This window comes from Dysidea avara, chromosome 1 (assembly GCF_963678975.1).
Source record: "Dysidea avara chromosome 1, odDysAvar1.4, whole genome shotgun sequence".
Classification (NCBI taxonomy): domain Eukaryota; kingdom Metazoa; phylum Porifera; class Demospongiae; order Dictyoceratida; family Dysideidae; genus Dysidea; species Dysidea avara.
Genome location: NC_089272.1, coordinates 30949103 through 30972201, shown reverse-complemented (window position 1 = coordinate 30972201; position 23099 = coordinate 30949103). Strand labels below are relative to the sequence as shown.

The 23099-nt window shown below is 37.0% G+C and overlaps 2 protein-coding genes across 7 annotated transcripts in view; one reads left to right on the top strand and one right to left on the bottom strand.

The window, feature by feature from the left end:
- Nucleotides 1-4515, bottom strand: part of LOC136261507 (uncharacterized) — a 31456-nt gene extending 26941 nt beyond the window's left edge. Inside the window, exons 1-2 of the mRNA XM_066055519.1 lie at nucleotides 4307-4515; nucleotides 730-1003 (exon numbers count right to left, since the gene is read on the bottom strand). Coding sequence (XP_065911591.1) covers nucleotides 730-1003; nucleotides 4307-4417 — 385 coding nt within the window. The 5' untranslated portion in view covers nucleotides 4418-4515. The remainder of the gene's footprint in view (nucleotides 1-729; nucleotides 1004-4306) is intronic.
- Nucleotides 3646-23099, top strand: part of LOC136261465 (cadherin EGF LAG seven-pass G-type receptor 1-like) — a 33112-nt gene continuing 13658 nt past the window's right edge. Inside the window, exons 1-21 of one of the 6 annotated variants that reach the window (XM_066055485.1) lie at nucleotides 3646-4888; nucleotides 4944-5370; nucleotides 5477-5521; nucleotides 5576-5636; nucleotides 12097-12380; nucleotides 12649-12942; nucleotides 12997-13259; nucleotides 13923-14038; nucleotides 14164-14264; nucleotides 14314-14414; nucleotides 14460-14567; nucleotides 14625-14703; nucleotides 15656-15766; nucleotides 16919-17201; nucleotides 19141-19186; nucleotides 19637-19714; nucleotides 20238-20352; nucleotides 21294-21419; nucleotides 21474-21543; nucleotides 21737-21842; nucleotides 21903-21946. In XM_066055485.1, coding sequence (XP_065911557.1) covers nucleotides 12317-12380; nucleotides 12649-12942; nucleotides 12997-13259; nucleotides 13923-14038; nucleotides 14164-14264; nucleotides 14314-14414; nucleotides 14460-14567; nucleotides 14625-14703; nucleotides 15656-15766; nucleotides 16919-17201; nucleotides 19141-19186; nucleotides 19637-19714; nucleotides 20238-20352; nucleotides 21294-21419; nucleotides 21474-21543; nucleotides 21737-21842; nucleotides 21903-21946 — 2105 coding nt within the window. In that variant the 5' untranslated portion in view covers nucleotides 3646-4888; nucleotides 4944-5370; nucleotides 5477-5521; nucleotides 5576-5636; nucleotides 12097-12316. Of the gene's footprint in view, nucleotides 5371-5476; nucleotides 5522-5575; nucleotides 5637-12096; nucleotides 12381-12648; nucleotides 12943-12996; nucleotides 13260-13922; nucleotides 14039-14163; nucleotides 14265-14313; nucleotides 14415-14459; nucleotides 14568-14624; nucleotides 14704-15655; nucleotides 15767-16918; nucleotides 17202-19140; nucleotides 19187-19636; nucleotides 19715-20237; nucleotides 20353-21293; nucleotides 21420-21473; nucleotides 21544-21736; nucleotides 21843-21902; nucleotides 21947-23099 lie in introns of all 6 variants that reach the window. The other 5 variants (XM_066055477.1, XM_066055495.1, XM_066055494.1 and 2 more) reach the window with 5 other exon arrangements.

Here is a 23099-nt window from a genome sequence, read left to right as displayed (position 1 = left end):
TAGCCGGATCTGGGGAATCCAATGGTGAAAGTTGCATCTTGATAGAGAACTGCATTCAAAAGTTATGACCATATATTTAAGCACCTGTAGTTTATTTTCCGTATTGTCACTGTACAAATCAATTTTCTGTTGTTGCCAGTTTGTAGCATTGTAACCTTGAAAGTTCTTGGCTTCTAGAGCTGAAACTTCAGTCAGCCATTCCTTTGACTATCTAGATAAAGAGAATGTAATAAAATGGAATGTTAAAAAATGCGCTAACATATGCTTTTCAGTGTTTAGCACGCTCCATAATATAGTACCATTCCCACCAACAGTCTCATAGTAGGAATAATAATGCAACTACAGCATAAACTGATTTACAACAAACACAACAGGTGCAATACATGCTCGGCACATGAACACAGATGACAAATTAAGATCAGGACTCTGCTACAATAAGCATCCAAATAATAATTCTATACATACCGATCCATAGTACTGTACCACTAAATCTCTATCATGTATTGCAGAACTTCCTTACAGCATAATTCATATCAAAATTCCATGAATGAAGAATTATATTATTTTTCTGTTAAGAATTCATGGAAACTTTTATGGCTTTAGCCTACCAACAAAATCTTCCCCTTATGTGACATTATCAAGAGAGTTAGTAATCTTTTTTCTCTCTAGTATTAACTCTTATGATATTTGCATGTTAAGTATGTAGTTGTTCACACACACAATACTTACTAGCAATTCTTCTTAGCTCTTCTGCCCATCTCTTCATTGTGTTTTCTGATTCAAATGACATCAACAGAGAGTGATATTCAAACATCACTTCTAGTGCATTACTTTTTCTTGATCTTGGAATGAGCTTGATCCCTACAATATTGTCATCCAGCGATTCCACTATTCCATTGCGTAATGGTCCTGTTTGTGTTTTAATCTCCTTAGGGTAGTGTTCCAGGTAGGCATTAGTTGGGAAACTGGAGGACCGGAGAAATGTTAACCGTCTGGTCCATTTCTATAGAGAAGTAAATAGAACATATATATTATGTGGTGTACGTGAACAAGGCTTCCACACACATACAATTCTCTGACTTTAACCAACTGTAACTTGACTAGTCAGTAAGCTATTGACCTATTTTCACACAATTCTATCATAACATTATAAAATACAAGATCAAAATTTGACTCTAATGTAATATTCCTACACTGAGTTGTGGTGTTTCAAAGTCATAAAAGTGTATGTGTGTGGAAGCCTTGTTTTGCCAAATTGGTTCACATAATTATGGCTTTTGTGTATGAGTGCCAGTAAAAATTTCTGAGAATCTCATTTCACAAAATGTGTGTGTGCGTGCGTTGTATAGTGCGTGATTGAGTGTGTGTGTGTAGTGTAATGTGTGTGTCCACCCAGCTGTAACATCATTGGCTACATACATGGTGTAAACTGGAGAAGCAAATTCCAACTGTCCAAGTCTCACATAGTGGGAGAAGATCCAGGTGGGACTTAGGATGCCCACACGTTCACCTGTGAGACATAATACAGCCCCTTCCGGTTACCAGTCCTGTCCCAGGAGGAGTATTTTCCTGTGCTGACTCATGACACCTGAGTAGTGCACAGTGTCCAATTACTGGTCCACTGGGTAGGCGTGACTGTGCTAGCACAGCAGCTGAAGGCTTTGTTTTGGTTTGTGTGTTATGTGTGCATGTGTAGGTATGTGTATACATGCGTGCATGTGTGTGTAGTGATTGCCGTAACATGTTTGTGTGCACATCCATATGTGTAACAATGTGTGCACGCATGCATGCATCTTTTTTTTATATTACTAGATGCTCAATAGCCTAAAACAGTTCCTATTATATATACAAGTGGCTATTCAAACACCTCTAATGTTGCACTTTGTTAATTTAATATACAAGTACTTGTAAGAGTACTTATACTCCCTACACATACCATGAGCTAACCACTGGTTGATACAGATCAGTGACCCGTAAAGCTAGTATCAGATTTCAAGCAACATTTAAGAATGGAACTTTCTGTATCTCGATAATAAAAATTGATAGACTTTTGCTCTAGTGTGTTTCATATATCTTTCAAAAATTTCTTTGATACGACTAACAATTCTTGATCCCAAAGCATCTTGTAAAAAGACATTGGATTAACACAATGTACAACAGAAACCAACAGTTAGAAGACTTTTACTATGTCAATGATTATCATTCAGGTAATTCCTTATCAATATAGACACTGTGTGCAAACGTCATAAATGTTTTCTGACTATAATTTAATAGTTTCCTTCAAAGAATCACAATATTGTTACATACATGCAGTAAAAGTTTTGCCAACACTAAGTCACTTCTTGAAATTATTAAAAAAATTCTTTTGTTAAATGAAATAAAACTAGCAAATATAATTATTGTGATTGCTATGACCATATCAGTTTGGTTTAATTTTCAATTTTACTTGTAGCTCCATATATTCCAAGTCCTCAAAGTCTGCTACTGATATATGTAACCATAGATAATATATATCTCCAGAGGTATATATTATCTATGATGTAACAAAGTACAGTGGAATAATGTTTTAGCAGGTGGCTCATTTACACAGGTGGGTTACTATTATTATACTGTAATATACTTGGTGAGTTATTGGCCTTTAGTGGATTTCTATACATGCACGTGACTGCTTAAACAGGCTAAACAGGTTCCATAATTGTACATAAAACCAACCAGTAACACAAACGGGTACCAGATTACAACCAAATTAAGATCTATGCTACCTTCAGGCGTGTGTGAGTTGTTGCAGTGAATTGGACTAGATAAGTAACATCACAGCTCAATGGGTACCATATGTATCATTGTGTACATACTAAGAGGAAACAATGCACAACTACACGTAGTGCAATACTTAGTTAGCCATTATAAATTTAAAAGTACAAATTGATGATGGCACACTATGATATATCAGTGGGAACTGCCGGTATAATTGGAAGACTGTGGATATCTAAAACGTGACAACAGTGATAAACAAAGACCACTGGTTTATGGTGTGCCTAGATTACTTGTTTATCAATCTAAGCAACTTATAAAAGCCTCTATTTCTTTATGTATTTCTCCTTCCTTATCTTACAAGTCAAATCACTATCAAATAATAACATTTCCATTATTGCAACAGTATTCCCATGAAATGTTATCATAATTATGGACCAGACACACTTTGTTCCATTCACTATTTAAGGACATACTATAAAGGTGACAAATGAGAAGCCAGGTGCTACCAATCAGCAACTGTTATCTGATGTGACACTTTCACCAGTAATATGATCAAAGCCACTGATATCCTATCATCAGGATTATTAATTTCATGAAACCTCATGTCATTGTGTCAAGCAAGCACAGAAATGCTGGAAATCTTTACAAGGTAGCTTTATAGAGAGAATTGTCACTATAGTTACTGCAATATTCCAAAACGTGCCATTAAATTCCAAACTAACGTCTCCCAATCTGTCACATGATCATGCTTTTTGCCTTGGGCGTTTACTTAAATTGCAAGAGTAGTAAAATCTCTAGCTTTTGTAAGGCATTAGGTACATGTAACCTTGATAGTAACAGACGCCCTACTGAGTCTGTTCTAACAATCAATACTTCTTGACCACATGAAAATATAATAAAATTTTTGTGGGAAATAATTACTTAAGTTTGTCTGGTCTGATGAATGTGCATTGATTGCTCCATTCAGCACTTTCGACTCTGCAATTGATAAAAAAATATTACAAGACTCTTGTATGCCATCATCAAATACTGGAGTGAATACGAGGACATGATGATGAGATAACTAAGCACAACTTTAAGGGAGACGAGAAGACTGAATAAGTAAAGAAATCTGTTATGAATCACGCTTTATGGATTTAAATGTAAAGTGTCAGTAATACTTTTGTTGAACAACAAAGGTCGTTTTCTGCTATGTACAACAATTGTCACCGATAGTATGTGCATGTGATCCACAGCAACAATAATACAATTTGACTCTAGTGAGCCTGAAGAACGATGCAAGCAGGATGAGAAACAATGGACTAAATAATCTGATGGGCAATATACTCTCCCAGTGATCAGTTGATAACACAACACATTTATAGTGCATGTTTATAACACCATTAACTGTACACATTCAGTTCAATGGTGTCGAGGCTCCTTCCACATACGTCTCTATACAACACGCTGTACAGTGTGTCGTGAGGCCCCAGTAGCCGGTGCCTATTAATTTTACTTAGCAAGGCGGGTGACCTAAGTGAAGATGTTCAATATTCATCCTTTTCGATCATACCTTCCATTGTATATCGGTCGATTGCGGTTTATATTGTCGCTTGTCCACCACCACCTTCAGTAACTTCACGCGATCTTCAAGGACGATCTGTTCAGCGGGTTTTTCAGACATGTTCCAAACAGCAAGCCACGATGATCAATTTGTTCGCACATTTGAACGTGACGCCTATAAGTTAACCCCTTTGTGATTGATGGATGACGTCAGCGGAAGTAACCGCACGATGGACCGTGATTGACGACACGTTAAAAAGTGAACCGGCCCTGGACGACACAAGTCAATACGAGCAGTACATGTACACTCAAAGCTTTCAGGTTAGTTTTTGTGTCCATATCTGTGTGCCAACCCTCTAGTACGGACGAGCTAGTGGCTGCTCCACCCCCATCTGCTGCTATAGCTACAATACTTTCCGCTGATCTGTAGCCTCCCTCCTGTATGCTAGCTATATAAAGGTGTGATGCACATTGTACTATTAAGGAAAAAAAAAAAAAAAAAAAAAAACTATTAAGGGACACGTGACCCTCCTCTATTTGGTGGTCATCAGAGACCCAGTCCACAGAATAGCTAGTGACAGTGGTTTCACAGGTTAGATTTACCGCCTTAATTGTGTGATCTCCTGGTTATCTTGTTTGTTATATAGTCCTCAAAGTGCCGTTCCACCGACATCATTAAGCAGACCAGTCGTTTTGTATTATTGCCACCTGGCTAAGTGCGTAGGCTCAGTAGTTCTCAGCTGCTAGCTTGGAGCTCTGTGCTCTACACTATACTGGACCTTCAATGTGCTAATGTCTCACCGGCTGAGTTGACCTGTTGTTGCAAATGCCAAACATCATTTCTTGGCTTCCAGCTAAAGTGCTATTCCCCATCTTCAGTATCTGCATTTGAAGTTGGATATTTAGGCCATTTCTTCAAGTAACAGCATCAAATTTAACATATCAAGTATGTCACCGATCAAAGGCAGTCCTGTGCTGCCATCTCTTGCTTATGTCATAGGAAGATCTATGCTTACATACAGTACATAGGATGTTTAGTGGTTGATCACCAGAGAGTTATGAATGACACCAACGGTTTGTTAAACTGACTTACTGGCTATTTGGATTAATATTATTATGTGTTCTGTAACCGTAAACATTTTTATTATGTTCATAATTATTCTTCCATTTATCATTCAAGGAGATTTGCATTTACACATGTATCTCAGCATGAGGCAGCTATCAGGTAAAAATACTTTATAATAATTATTGTGTAACTCTGCATTTTGCTTTTGCTTAGCGTTGTACATGTGGCTCATATATTCATCAGTTACTACCATCTAGCACTGAGCAAGAACTAAGTAAGCCAACATGAATCGCAAAAATGAAAGAAAAAAATGTGTACACCTGTATATACTATAATAGGGCAGTAAAATATTCTAATAGAGCAGTCATGACTTTATTAAAGCGATCAAGTGTAACTCATGTATGATTTTTATGCCTACATGGCTTAATTATACCATTGTAAACTGTAAACTAAACATAATATGGATTCTTTGTGCTGATTATATATTACCATACTGTGAAGGATCACAAAGACACACTTCTGTGATCCTAACTCCCCTTACCACTGGGTTGTACAATCTGGCTAATGATTTTCTATTCATTTAAATGTAAATTTCTGCAAATAAGGCCACTTCAACTAAATTTCTTATTTCTCGGGCCCAACCGACCCATAAAATTTGTAAATGAATGTTTTTGTTCATTTTTAAAGATCACATGTTTGATCACATGAGTTTGTGATGTTGATGTATTGTTGGCTATCCATATCTGCTTTACATGGGGCGAGCTTGGTTATTACAAGAAGAGTTGTAAAAGCAGACTATGGATGGACATTTGGCCACTTAGATGTACTACCATAGCTAATAGTTTGTTATCGAATGACGTAGTTACACGTGTTGCCATAACTTCAGTTAAAAAAATTATTACCACCTATTATTTTTTTATTTATACCTACCTACCGACCCACTTTTCAACTAGTTTCAGTCCGGGAAACAAAAGATTTAGTTGAAGTGGCCTAACCAGAAAAGGACACGAGTGAATGTCTTTTCATTTAGTTCACATATTGCTTTCTCATCCTCCAATACTCAAAATAATGTAGTAATGCAGGAGGGTAGAATTTTATTTTGTTTCGTATTAGTGGTGGTACAAAAACTCCTTGATGCAGCTAGAAAAATGGCAATGCGAGCAAGGATGAGAAACTATGTAATTAAAATTTATATGGCCTTGATAAAAGTTCACTCTGCACGATGTAAATAGAGAGCTAACTCTGTTGTGGATTTTTTCTTTGCACTGTAATGTAATCAAAACATACTAAAGCTTTATGTTATAAAAGCCTGTGTTACATCATGATAATATTATAGTAACACTAATGAAATATTCATAAAGATACGTAGGAATAATATTTGTCACAGTAGCTAAATATAGATAGTTAGGTTTGTATCAAAGTTTACAGCACTGAAGCAAAAGACGAATATACATACATCCAATTGGTATTGCATGTTTTTTCAATATAGGTTAGCAATTTAAGTTGATATCACATGCACCACCAAAGAAGTAAATACTAGTTACATGCAAACTAATAAGTTGATAAGTCAAATCAGAAAATTCAAGCATGTTTTCAGCTGGCTATATAGTATATATGATCATAACACTTACCATTTATGCTGGCACAATAGGCTACTGTATGGAGGGAAACTTTGGTGCCATTAAAAATTGGCGAATTTGGCGAATGACCATGAATTCGCCAAATTTTCCCCATCCAAATATTTTGCTGGTGAAGAAAATAACAAACCAAGCCTCGAACTAATCAATTTTGTACTCGACCAAGGGCATCACGCTAGAGCCAAGCCTCCCTCACTAGGTAGCTAGCTACTCAGCTACTGTAAACGTGGCAAACCTCATGCACCTCGAAACGGGTGTGACAAGTAGCGAGTCCTACCATATTAAGTACAATATTCACTATTCCAGAGGGTCTAGATCTACTGTTGGTTGATAGCTGACTCCAGGCGCCAAAAAGGCATGGCACTCCCAGTTCTCTTTCAGACACAGCAATTAGTAGTCTAATTAATTAAACAGGGCTTGCGCTTTGCTAAAAATTCGCCAAATTTTATTTTGCCAACAGTGATATTTTGCTTGATTCACCAAATTTTTCCTCCTCCAAAGTTTCCCTCCGTACGGTATATAGCAAAGCACCAAGATTATGCCAGTGAAATTAATTTCAAGTTTTTTTTAATGTGCAATGTGCTCATGCCATAAGTACAGCTAAATGTGAACACATTATTACTACCAAAAACTTACAATCTTGTTACTTTGTTTCTTGGCTAATTATTATTCACACTTAAGTTTGCAGAAGTAAGATCAAGATACTCTAATAGAGCAGTCACTCTAATACAACAGTCAGAAAATGCTGATATACTTTAATAAAGCAGTCAGTTCTTGGGCATAGTCTTGATTTCCTATGAGCAAGCCTCTTAGGTGGTTAGTTACAGATTAGGTACAGTGTTTATAAATTCTAGATGATAAGTGCTGCCCTGGAGAAGGTCTACAGAACGAGTTGAATCTTCCAGGTGGGAGTTTCTTGTACTGTCAGAAATCCATAAGCTGGTAATGATACAACTGTCCTAAGGTCACTAAGTTCTTGAGGGAAGAATTGAATATCACTTCCAGAGCCATCAGATATGTTCATGTTCAGTTCATCACTGAATTTATCATGATGAAAACCAGCTGTTACCTTGAGTTGCTTAAAAAGGCCATTCCCACTGAAAACACGTATGGCAGAACAAGATGAGATTGCTTTTCTGTAGCCTGGTTTAGAATTCAGTCACCATCTGGATGTAGCTATCCAGTAACTCCTATACCTAATTACATCATTCTGAACATTCTGCAGTGTTGGGAGTAATGCGTTACTTATGTAACGCGTTACATAATATTATTACTTTTGTGGTAACAAAGTAATGTAACGAAATACGCTATGTAATATAACGTAAGATACTTTACTTACAAATGTAACGCGTTACCTAAGTAATATAATTACTGTAACAAGTCTAATATGACATAATATTATTACTAAATTTAGTAACGAAGTTACTAATCTCGTTAGTAATCCTCTGAGTAACGCCTAACCACAACGAAGTAACGAGGCCTACTGAATGAAGCATATTCACTAGCTTCTTACTTATAACCAAGATTTGCACATTGTCCAACAATGCAATCATGTCACGTGATAAGGTGGTAGTTTCACACGTGACAGCTTAAGGCTGTGGACACAAAGTAATATAATATGTAATATTATTACAGTTACTTTATTTTATGGGTAATATGTAACTGTAACTAAATAGTTCTGTTGCAAGTAATATGTAATATATAACTAGTTACTTTTACAAAGTAACTTGCCCAACACTGACATTCTGGTCATCACTTACTCATCATATTAAATAGAGTTTAAATATTTTAAAACTTTGAACACGATAGCAGCATCAGGCATTTGATTGTGGTAGACAATAATAGGAGTAGTTGTACCTTAATAGGAATACTTGCACATGCGCAGATGCACCATGTGCTCAAAAATTGGCAGTGGAGAAAGAGAATGTGTACCATCAGCCAGCATTCCTGTTAGCCTTGAGCACATTTTACTTGTAGTATTTATCCAAACTTTAATTGTAACTTGGATTACTGACTTCAAATTAAGCAAGGTTGTAATGATTACTACATTCACTGCTATATATACCGCCATAAAATGATATTTTTTGGATACTGGATATCATTTATTACTTTTCAATACTGCCCAGCACTAATTTCAAGATGCCACCAAAAGAACAGAATGTATAGTATGAGTGTATTTCTAGAAAATTTGACAGCCAGACAATTGCTGTATATTTTGTGGCTCTGCCCGCTCCAGTGCTTGAAATTATGTTTGACCACCAGACAAGTTAGAGTTAAAGCACCGCCACGCGTGTGTACGGAAAATACAGTACGAGGGTGTGTGTCGAGAGGCTAATACAGCACTCGGCTTCGCCTCGTGCTGTATTTGCCTCGAGACACCCCCGAGTACTGTATTTTTCATACACACAAGCAAGGCGGTGCTTTAACTGTTATATTGTACTTACTGGTCGCGTCTGGCTCAGTGCGATTTCTCTAGTACTCAAACTGCTGCGATTTTCGGTGATAAGGATATCAGTAAGTGTTTAACTAATATATTTTCAGTCGTAGAACGAACTAATAGGATTAGCTTGGCTAGTTTTAGCGATTTACAATGTCACTCATGTGATCAATTGTGCTGTCTTGGTAGAGTCGTGTCTAAAAAGCTTCGTGATCAGACGATCAGTAAGTGTTTATACAATCTATTCCTAGCCGTAGAATGAACTCGTAGGATTAGTTTTGCTGATTTTAGCGTGTTGTTTATGTAACATTCCTTAAATAAATTCTCCACATAACTGTACTGTATTTGCCCAATTAAGTGCATAACTGTACTGTATTTGCCCAATTAGCTGCATAACTGTACAGTATGACTCATACAGTACAGCTATGCAGTCGATTACGCGGCATCGCTTTAATCCTCCCACGCAAAGTACAATATTTGCTGTTATTGTCATGGTTATTACAAATACAGTCTTATTTAATTAGGCTATTATGGTCAACACCTCTGTACCCTCATGTGTGTGTGCGCCAAACTGGAAGCTAGAAGTGCTTCTACTTTGTTAGGTCATTCATAGTTCTAAATATACTCATAGCAGTTCAATTATTAGCACACTGTTTTGTTCGCTGGGTAGCTCCCACCCCGAGTAGTTACCGTCCTACCAAACTGACCAAACTCCTACACTTCCCAAAATAAGAAAAACAACAATAATCTAGCAAAATAAAGTGTCAAAGAATGTAGCATGCAATACAACATCTGTAGAAATTCAACAACTTATGCTGGAGCTGCTAACTGTTTTCATTCAAGTAGAATGCCAAACCCAAACATAGCACCACTGTACAATCTGATGGTTGGGGCACTTGACCAGTAGATGACTACGGGTTGAATCAGCTGTCTATCACTAATAAAGTCCTTGGTATTGTCATTATCTGACTACTCTCTAAGGAGCTATCCAACACCTGCTAATCAAATAGGTGTGCAGTTCTTATTACAGCTACAGTTGAAGGACCAAAAAACTCTTGTAGTATAAGAATTCTTGAAGTGTTTCAACTCACGTTTTGATGATATAAACTTCCAGTAGTTATTGCATCACTCTACTGCAATCACGAATTTGCACTTATACTCACGATTGTGGCTCAGGATCAGCAAAACCAAACAGTTAAAATAAAAATGTTTGCAACCCTGAGAATAAACCAGGCACCTTTGAAAGTGTCACATGCATATAAGTACCCAGATTTTATTGTACATAAAAGCCAGACTAGAGCAATTCATTATAAGCAGGATATTGTGGCTACACAATTGCAGGTTAGGCACTTGTGTACACATGAATCTGGATACTTGGGTGAAAGGCTGCCCCTTTGTTTAGTGGCTTCCTTTCTGGGAGGAATTTGGAGTACAGAACACCTCTGTGCACCAAATCCCTTCCTTGCCTAAGTATCTGTTTATCTTGAAAAATAAGGGCCTTGTAGACATTTGACCTCAAAAAATTCGGACTAGAAAAGTTTAACCCAAAGTGACAGCTGGGACCTAGTACACTTACCAAACCACAACCACTAACATCAGTTTGTGGGAGGCAAAGAGCTACTGCAGCACCCAAGTAGCAAAGGTATGTGTTGGAAGTTATAGTCAAGTGGTCAACATTAACCAGCTATTTCCTGTTCAGAGATTACCCATGTACACTTTCAGAGTCTATAACAACAAGCAACTCTACAATTGTTACAGTTGCTGGTATTTTCCTGCTTGGAATAAATGGTATGCCACTTTGTCCATTCCAAAAGTTGGAAGTAGCTTCACTGAAATTATACTCAGTACGGTAAATTTCTGTTTTGTTTTTATTTTTTGAAGTTTCGACACAAATAATGTAATTTGCTGCAGTAGTAAAGCTTCTAGTACTCACGAACATCTTATACTCACCCTTCCCCTGCACCTACTATCCCAACACATACTGTCAACACTGGACTGTTACATGCATAGTACGTACTGGTGACAGATCAGAACATTGTATATTATAATACTTGGGCTTACTCCTTTATAGACCGATGCACTATATAGCCACTAGGTTACTGCTCTCAGATGAACATCTCCTGTTTTCTCCAAATGCAAGATCACATTGGAGACAGTAGTGCTAACATGTCAAGTTGTAGGAATAGAATTTACTACTCTTTGACAGATGTACATATTGGCTCTACTTATGTGTGCTGTAAGTATAGTTTGACAAATGGATACATATACATAAAATTGACAAGGAGAAAACATCCTGACTGCCTGGCAGACTTCTGTAAGCGTTTGAGCGTTAATCGGATGGCTGCAGGTTCGAGGCCGCCCAGGTCCAGTCATGGATTTTTTCTCCTTCTATATAGCTTCGCAAACACACTTTATGTAACAACTTTAAACAGGCTGTAGGACCAGGTGTGCTACAGACCTTCAGCACTTGCAGCACTTGTGCTTTATAGTCTTAATAAATGAAGAAAACCACCCGTAGTTATGTATACAAGTAAAATTTAATGACCTACTGTTACTGACTGAGTTCTAACCAGATTTAGCATTAGCAGTTCTACAAAGAATGTGTATTTGTAAACGTCATGTATTGCATTTCAAGGATGTGTTATGTATGTTCTTCATAGACTATGAATTACATTAAGACTGATACATTACACCAACATGTCATCAGATTAAGCAACATTTGAAATTAGAGCTCTCCAATTAGCAGCTGCTTACAGTAGGAGCTGTAAGGTGTAGGAAGTGTATATGTAGTAACTACAAATAAAACCATCTGTACACACTCATAACAAGATCATTTTTCTCAAAGTGCGTGACAAATTTTACTTCTACTAAGAGCCATTCATGCTCTTTTGTGAGAAACCTTTCTTACTTTTAGTATGGCTACTGGCCTTTGAAATTGCTTCAGGTAAGCACACAGTTATCAAAATACTTGTTAACATTGTGTAGTGTCAATGCATTGTCAATGTTAAATGCATAGCTAGTCGCTCATGAATTGGTATCAGTTACTATAAAATATACACCACATACGTATAACTGCATAAATCGTATGCCATGTGATTATGCATTTCAAGTGATGTACACTCTGTACTGTATATATGCAATTTTAGCTTTTCGTATATAATATAATTATGTTATCAAATAAACACATGTATTGTATTCTTGTATATACGTAGCATTGTCTAGGAAAAATGAAGGGTCTAGAGCACCGACTGTAGAAGCTGTAGCACGAGCCATTATAGTATTGGAAGAACAGTTGGTGAATCTGAGGTGTCGGACAGTTCCAAGTGATACTGCATTGACGTGGACATTTAATGAAATGGATTTACCAGCAAGAGAGAATTATATATTGACTGGGTTGAACCATACATTGACAATAAACAATTCTAGGATTGAAGATAGTGGCATATATGGTTGTCATATAGCTGGGACCAGCATTAATGACACTGTCCGTCTTAGAGTAAAATCAGGTAGCTACATTTGTTATCAACCATTTTTATAATTTGTAATGTAAATACATTTAGTTGACTGCTTGCCAAGCATTGCTGGTGGGCTACAATGGGATGGTCAAAGTGCTGGTAAAACATCAGTTCAGAGATGCTCAGATCTTTACAGTGGCTTTCATTCAGGAGTGTACATTTCTAGAAAATGCAGTATGAATGGAGAATGGGAGGATATAGATTTTTCTAGGTGCACCATGCTCATGTCATCTTATCCTGTAATAGTAGCACAAACAAAGTTGACATCTAATAGTACCGTACCTTCTATCAATCTCTTTAAGGAAAAGGTATGCTAATGACTATATACGTCATACAGTGGCAGTAACCAACAACACTGTTACACATACGTATGTAGCTGTATATACAAGTACAAAGGATGAAAACTTCTTTTAATGCCTATGGCACACAACAGATCTATTACTCTGTGATTATTTTTACTTTATTGAGTAAGTAGTCGAGAGGGAAGTAATGAAGAACAACATGACTCTTCATGTTACAGCAAATAACATAAGCACAACAGTGTTATTACTGTAGCATGAAAACTTGCTAGTTACATTACAAAATCATTGTGAGTGAACACATGTTCACCTCTTTGATATTACAAGGACAAGGTGAGTGCAAACTGACTAGCTATTGTACTACGTATGAGTCACCAGTATAACTTCAAACGCATGATGTATTATATAGAGTCCAGTGTATAATATACTTATAGATAGATACTATGTACTGTATATTTACAAAGTTCAGTGGAACTTCCCTTATCCACTGTTCCACTGTAACTATTGAAACAGTGCTACCTCTGTGACACTTTCTCTACATCTTGTGTCACATGTTGAAAATACTGTATCAAATGTATCATTTGATTACGAGTAAAAGATATTCATTGTTTTTATAGTCAGTCTGCACTTCTCCTACACCAACAAACATGTGACATCATTGTTTTGTTACAGGTGTTCCGTTACATTAGTACTGTGAACTATGAAGTTGACGACCACAACATTACCTACCTATCTAATGAACCAGTAGAGAATGCCATAACAGTAGCAATAGTAGCAACCATCAAAAGGTAAAGTGTTATATGCATATACCATATACCGTGTACGCAATTATGTACCAATTATACAGCTAGTATGCAGCAGTATTGTGCATTGTATTATGTAGTCTGTACTGCATATATGATCTTCTATGCAGATCTAATGAGAATGCAACATCGGGTGAAGATGATTTTGATCCATTGATCCTGAATTATACATTAGATAACACCACTACATTGATAGGATTTGTACCATACTGTAAGTGTATATTAGAGTTATACAAAGTGTACAATTTGTACCAACACAGTTGAATGTGATTGTAATAACAGTGTCCAGCATAATACAGTGAAGAATGTTTGTGTTGGTCCTGGTATACCACCCTGTCGCATGGATGAGGATGTCTATATGGTTAGCTACATGCACACGTTGGTGTATTAATACTTAGCATTGTAGTGTCATCAACCTATATATGCTGGTAATGGAGTAAAGTGTGGTCTGGATTCTGATAGTGATGGATACCCTGATGTTCAGCTGAACTGTGAAGATCAGCATTGTCTGGAGGTATTGCCCAACAACACATGTTGAGTAAAACACTATCTGCAATATATTGAATTTTAGGATGAATGTCCATTTGTGTACAGTGTTACTTCTGATGGTCAACAAGATGGTTCACTTTGTATTACAACTGTGACATCTGGTATGTTATCAGAGCAGGTTGTATTATTATAAGTATATGATGCATACAGACATGCAGTGTACTATACACATATGCGTTACATGTGTTACCTATATGTGACCCAGTCTGAGAAAACCGGTCTTATCGCCCATGTCAGCAGATTTGATTTTTCACCCAGGACACAAAGCTACATGAATAAACTATTTAATTCCACAATCAAAATCAACTAGACTTGAGTAGTCTGGTTTTGCTGGCTGCTTTTCCCAAGCCCAGTGGCGATCTGTACGTGTGGTGTGGGACCTCAATGGAGCTCTGGTCAGCCTGGGGATGACTGTATGTGGCTGTACAGCTCTGTGGTGTTGAATAAGTACCTCTGCTGTGAATTTCCTTTCATTTTAGCCAGTTTTGATACCTCAACGGCCCAAAACTGGGCCTAATTCATCCCTTGGCCTTCCTTTTCAATTTTTGAACACCATCTTGCCCACCTTCCAGGGCCCCCCGCCTCCCACCCAATTTGCAGCTCGCCTGATACAGTCAACCTCGGTTTAAAAACTATCTAAAATGGCGGGAAACTTAGTTGTTGGCTACTTGCACAGTGGATGCTCTGGAAGCTAAGGAATTGGTATAAAATGTGTTACACATAGCTTCAACCATTGGCGAGCTACAACACACTAAATACTTAAAACCGGCGTTTCTCAATACTTTTAAATAGGCGATAAGCCCGGTTTTCCCAGACTGGGTCACATATATAATTTTACAATCTGCATGTATTAAATGTGCCCCACTATACAGTTTTAGAAAGATACAAATGCTATACATAATTGTGTAAGATTGTGTCTCTCTGTCTGTAACATTGTTACAAATGGAGTTTTATCTGTTGAATATATACGTAGCTACAGTATATGCATAAAACATATGATGGCTAAAATATAGCTACTGTACTAGTGGTGTTACGATGTTGACCATATGGTAGGAAACTTCACTGGATGTCCACCAGACGTTGATGACACTTGGTTCATATTCTGGCCTCCAACGAACACTGGTTCTGTTGCCACTCAAAAATGTAATGGAAATAATTCAGTTGGTGAGTATTCTTGCTGCTAATTTAGTTTTTTGGATACATACTGAAATGCACAATATGTACCATACATAGTGTATGTTTAAGAGAACTATTCAAAAGCATAATGAATTTTGGAGCATGGCATAATTATAGTCGTACAGTAATTGTCATAATTACTGTATTATTCACACTTTTGCAAATGTTATTATTTTAATTAACTAGGTACAAGATATGAGGGGGCTCCCTCTAAATGTCAAAGTGAAATAAGTTAATCAAAGCTGGCAGCCAATGAATGGCTGCAATAATGTTAATTGTCAATCATTATTACTAGTGATGTAATTATCATTATTAGACATTAACTTTTATACCCATCATTATTAAGACTGACATCATTGTAACTATTTCTTCACCACCACCTTTAGTTTTTTCAGCTTACAATATTTCTTTCATCTTTACTGTTTGGGGGCCACATCATTTTTCATAGCTTGGCTGTTTTTCAATGAGTAGATACAGGTGTATCACTTCCTTTCATAATTGCAAGCCATAAAGCCTGGCTTTTAGAACTTGTTTGTTTTACTTGTGAGTTGTTACATAATGAACTAGTGAACTCTCTACAGGGTTACTTGTAATGTGGCTGAACTCTCTATAAGTGTTTTCCTGGTAGGTGGTTATTTTTTATCTCATGTTGTATTCACAAAACTTGATTAAACAATAATTACACACATTTGGTTTTCACATTGTAACTCTTTCAAACTACAAAAGGTTTGCATTGCAATGGTTATTCCAAGTATACACCAATTTTCAACTCATTCTATCAAGTGGCTTATGCTATAAAAGTACGTAACTGAAAATTTTTTAAAAATTTTATGCCATAAATCTGTCTATGCTCATGGATTCACACATTGGTACGTATTGAAATTAATTTGTGACTGGGCCTACAAAAATAGAGCATGTAGCTGGTAACTAATTTTTGCAGGACCAATTTCATCAGTGTAACATGGTCTTGCTATATCTGCTCATGTGATTGTTACTAAAAAAGTGGCAGAAAAAACTTTGGCAATTGAAACCCTATTCACTGAATTCACTGAAGTTTTTTTTACCACTAAAGTGTTTTACTATACAGTACATGTATTGTAAATTTTCAATGTAGATTTGAATTCTTGTACATATTTATAGGTCTAGTGACAAGACAGTGTAAGGATGGTGGCACTTGGGGGAGAGTATTAGGCATTCGCAATTGTTTCTCTATTGACTTTGCAAGCCTTCAAAACACTTCCAGACAATTAGAACAATTCTATGTTGGTGGTACTGACACAGATGAGTTAGACTACACACAGTCAACCATCATATCAGATTCACGGTCAGTAAGCAGATGGCTTCGCTCTCTTACAAATACCACAACCTCTCTGGTACCAACGGATTTAAATGCAGCAAATGACATCCTGCGTGCAGTTCTAAGGTATGCTTAAATGTGTATAGTATGGGCCATAGGTGGCGGAAAGGAGGGGGCTAGGGAGCTGAATCCCCCCTCGGTCTGCTGAGGGGAGGCTTAGCCCCCCTAAGAATGATATCATGCCGAAATTATCCTTCTTGGAGTGGGGCTGAAAACTGTGATAAAGATTGAGATACTCTAATAGAGCAGTCACTTTAATAAAGCAGTCACAGTATTAAAGCAGTGTGTAGCGAGCTTTGCAAGGATTTTTATGTAGTTTATCAGTTATAAATGCGTAGCTCGTGAGGTGGGCAGCTATTGTCAGCTGGCTGTGACCTTTTTTTTTGTCTTACCTTACCGAACCAGAGACAATGTAGTGCCTCATTTCCATAAGTATGGGTCAGCCCAGTCCCCCCTCATATCAACTACTTCCTCCACCCCTGGTGTGGGCTGTGTAGTGTGAGTATGTGTACACAATAGTGACAATCGAACCTACTAATGTGGGCACTTTAAATGAGCCCAGACACTTGCATATAGTTAACATCTGAAGTGCATGTAGTTCTTCATTAATTTTAGTGATGAACACAGTCATTTATGATAATAGTAAGGACTCTTCAGTTGATCACAAGGTGTTCATGTTACACAGGTTCTGTATGTGCCTTCTTGCAGCTCACTAATGGGATAGTGGATAATAAATGACCCATTTATTATTCTGCTAGCTATCCCATTAGGGACCTGCAAGGAGACTAAAGACTGTGTAGCAGGGAGTCAGAAACATGTTGCTAAAATTGTTGAATGCAGAAACAAATCTCAAACCAGGTGGTGACTTGATCCACAGATAACTTGTAGTCTAGGCAAATGCCTGAAGAGTCACACAGCCTGGAATCCAGGATTTCCTCTGCATCCAACCAATACGTAACAACATAACTTCTCATGTTTTACTCACATTGGGTATAGCAACCATACATGCCTGTACATGTCTATATAATTTTTGACATATGATAATGTTAGGTGGCAGTTACTCTGTGCTACTGATGTTGCCACCAAAATTTATGCCTATGTACATACACTATTATGTGACCAAAAGTTTGGAAAATCACCCTTATGGTCGTGCCTGAAATAATTAGAATTTTTGAAACTAGCATGGTGCTGTTGTTAATGATAGCAGAAAATACTTCTAATTTTTTTCTTGTAATTCAAGGTATCTGTGGTTTATTCTACTCTTGATTTTAACTTATAATGCTGTGTTTCAGAACTAAATAAAATATTTAATGTGTCAAATGCACCCATAAGGGTGATTTTCCAAGATTCGATCACATATGTAACTGTCTCTAGGAAAACCGGTCTCATTGTCCATTTAAAAGTATCAAGAAACGCCAGTTTTAAAATTCAGTTTGCCAATGGTGGTAGCTATGCGTACCAAACTTTCACACGTTTTTCAACAATTTATTACCTTCCAGGCCATCCACTGAAGAAGTAGTCAACAGCTAAGTTTTCCGCATTTTAAATAGTTTTTAAACTGAGGTTGACTGTATCAGGTGAGCCACTCTAAAGGGGTGGGAGGTGGGGGGCTGAAAGGTGGGAAAGGGGCTGTTAAAGATGAATGCATTGGGGTGAATTAGGCCAAGTTATGGGCCATTCAGGACTCAAAACTGGCTAAAATGGAAGGATATTCACAGCACAGGTCATTATCCAATACCATGGAGCTGTACAGCTACACACAGACATCTCCTAGTTGGCCAGGTCTCCACAAGGCACAAGACCACTCGTATGGCTCACCACTATGCTTGAACACTTTACCCTGGTTAACTATGACAGTGAAATTTGATAGTGCATTCATAAAGCTTTGTGTTTGTGTGAAAAATCAAACTTCCTGTCTTGGGCAATAAGACCAGTTTTTACAGATCCAGTCACGTATGCACATTGTGCATTCTAGTATGAGCTATTACTGTGTTGTTTATTTTAGCGTGGAAGCAAACAATGAAAGTGGCAACTTTTATGATATTGCTGAGGTACTGTATGTATATGTACGTACATATGTTACAAGTATGCATTAAAAGCCTTTGATCTTTCAAATATACTACTGTAGTAATCACTAAGAAGGAGCCTGCTAGCATTTCAGATACCTGCTGAGCATATATACATTTAGGGAGTCAAACACAGTACACCTCACTGATCTAATGCCTTCCTAGGGAGGCATATATAAGTTGCTTCTTTTAAACATTACAATATGGAAAGTGATGCAACATATAATGACATGGTAATGTTATACTCAATCCACAATAATTCTTTTTATCCACTAGTATATATGTACCCCCATAATTTTCCACTGTAAGAAGCCACATCCTTGGCTTGCGAGAATTCTAAAACCACAAGGAACCTCAGTCTACATACAAATATACAAAAGTTTGAATGATGTCAAAGTTCTTGCTCTATTATATATCTTTTTTGCCTTTGTTCAGGAGTTGTCATCCTCCTTCAATAATCTCTTGAATGACTCAAACAAAGCTGCTTATGATGAGTATGATGACAATGATGAGGTACGTATACAACCCTGCTATGTGGCAGTCACTAATGTATTAGGACTACCTAAACGTACTGTAATTAGGATTACTGCTCAACTTGTATGTGCAAATGATGTAATCATTTTAAAGACATTGTCAGAATAAAATGCAATAAAAATTACATTGCGTGTCCCATGGGCTTGGCTTCATTCTTCTCTTTACTAACTACTGTAGTATTTCACGCTCTATTGTAGAGGTCGTGTTTGTGAACTATTTTATCCTTGTCTGAATAATTGTTTGTTATGACACTGTAGATAATCGCATTATGTTAAAATGTGCATAGACCTACTGTTAGAACATGTATGCTGTTGATTGCTTGATTCAAGTGTATGCTATTTTGTGGAACAGCAAATTGATTTGCAGATGGGGTATACACTGATATTTGGCTTTGTATTGTTCACTAGAATCACTACTTGATGTTTGTAATCCATATTATTGTGGGGATTAATTGTATTGTGCTATAATTGTTACAGTACTTAGTTCTATATACTTGTCACAGGGAGAACAAGAGGAAGCTCAATCTCTTCTAGATAACATTGACAACTTTGTTCGACTGTTTAAGTTATTACCTGGTGAAAAGAGACGCAGTTTGAGACTCAGTTACCAGAACTTCAGTAAGACTATGCTACCCTGTGATTGTGAACATGCAGTAATCATTTATGTTGTATCAAAGGATTTTGTAAAGTGTAGCTACTTAATTGGTGTGTCAATGAAGTATCAACACAGTTCTCTTTACAATGCCACCATGTTGGCATGCAATTACAACTGTTTTGAAGCCACAATGCCATAATATTATCTCGGTGTATGTTTAGCTGTATATCCTAATGGTTAAAAAAGCTACCACACACGTAGGCAATTATTATTAAAATATCATAGTTCAAATCATTTACTCTTCTATGTGTATTAGGTCACCATCGGTTCCAGCTATATTATGTACAGTATGCAGATTTTGCATGCATTATATTATGTAATTTGTATCCTTCAAGGCTTTTTACAAGACAGTCACCCATCAGTAGATATTAAAACAATTTCACAAGACTTAGAACTGCTCACAGGGGTGGTGGGTGAAGTACAGTACACGTATGTCACAATGACATAACATGTAATAGAGTATCACCAGGCTGTCAAACTTTACCAGAATAAAGAGGAGAGTATGTGTCCATTATCTAGGTGTGCTACAGAACTGAACTAGGGATGCACCAACTTGCCAGCATTTTTTGTTTAGAAAAATAAGCTGGTACGTAGCTACGAGCTGGTGTAAAAACAAAGAGCAATGCTACTGTATCTGTAAGTTTCTTAGAAAACTGGCACTGAGAAATATATAGCAACTTAGCACATTATGCCATGAAAGATACGCTAATAGAACAATGACATACGTAGTATTAGATCGACAATATGTTCTTGCTAATGGATAGATTGAGACTCTGAATAGAACAGTCCTCTATGTTATTAAATATTAGGACTGTCACACATGATGATGAAATTAAGATGCATTAATTTTATTACTACTTAGCAGTGTAGGTATACTCTGTATTTAAATGTTCATATTTTGTAGATGTCAGTTTTGATCCACCGGATACTACTCACTTGAATTCATCTGGTGGGATGCAATTTAACATTGGAGGTTCTCAGGTGTATATACCCCATGCTTCAATAAGGCATCAAGTGAGCATTGAAGAAGGTACGTATACAGACTACAGCTTGTATGAGTAAATTAGTTACATACATTTATTAGGTGTTCAAGCACCAGTTATCAACTATGTTGCTCGAAATCTTGCAAGTGTTTTGCCATCTGCAGCCTTAGAGTAAGATTTAAATATTGCTTGTCTATCTACATGCAAATGTACAGTAACTACATGTGTTTTATTGGAAATGTATCATGTATGTAATATTATAATAATATGTACGTACAGTTGAACTAAATCTATTATCACTCCTGTATTACTGTGCTTCACAAGGTACACCTTATTGTCTTATATATGGTATAATTGCTCACAGTAATACTACAACCATAGAAGGTCAAGTCATCTCTAGTAAGATATCCTTTGATCCTATTGATCTACCATCAGATGGTTATGTTACACTCACTTTTAGATTACAACATGTAAGTATTTTATACTCACTACATAAAAAGTATATCTACATTGTATGTATATTCATGCAGCCTATTGATGGAGAACCTAGATGTGTCTTTTGGGATTCTGAAGTGTACGTTACATACTGTATGCATATTCATACAGTACAATACGTTATTATATAGTTAAAGCAACTCTGTACGTGTGTACAGAAAATACAGTACGAGGGGGCATGTCAAGAGGCTAATACAGCATGAGGCGAAGCTGAGTACTGTGTTTGCCTCGAGACACCACTGTATTTTCCGTACACACAAGTATAGGCGGTGCTTTAAATGTTGTATTGTACTTCCTGGTCGTCTGGCTGGGAGCGATTTTCTCTAGCCAGTACTCAAACCACTGTGATTTTTGGTGATCAGGATATCAGTTAGTGTTTATATAATCTATTTCTATAGTTGTAGAATGAACTAATAGGATTAGTTAGGCAAGTTTAACGATTTACAATGTCACGCATGTGATCAATCGTGCTGTCTTAGTGGATTCGTACTAGTAATAGCATGGGTAGCAGTGAAATTTGGGATAAATACCACGAGTGTTGTATTGGAAATTTACCATTTCCAATACAACAAGAGTGGTATTTATCCCAAATTTCACTGCTACCCATGCTATTCCCAGTTAATACCATACTCGCTGCATATACGCATGCTGTGCATTAGCGTTGCTATGTATGCAATTTGTCACTATGTACTAAACACGCATCAACGCTAATTGGCGCTACATTGTTAACATCAATTCTAGCCAATGAAATTGCAATTACAACTTTTTCACTGCTACCAGTGAAGTACGGGATAAATTTCACTGCTACTATTGAGACTTTTGTATGGGCAGTGAAACAAGTATGGTATTAGTCTGTAAATAGCTTCATGATGAGACAATCAGTAAGTGTTTATACAGTCTATTTCTAGCTGTAGAACGAACTGATAGGATTAGTTCGGCTGGTTTTAGTGATTTACAGTGTGTTTTTTTTCATAACATTCCGTAAATAAATTCTTCGCATAACTGTACTGTATTTTCCCAAGTGTGCTGTATTTGCCCAATTAAGTGCATAACTATACTGTATTTGCCCAATTAGCTGCATAACTGTTCTGCATGTCTCATACAGTACAGTTATGCAGCTAATAAGTGGTGTATGGACAATACGAAACATGGCATCGCTTTGATCCTCCCACACAAAGTACAATATACGTATGTGTGCACATACTGGGATTACAGAACTTCGCAAGGGCGAC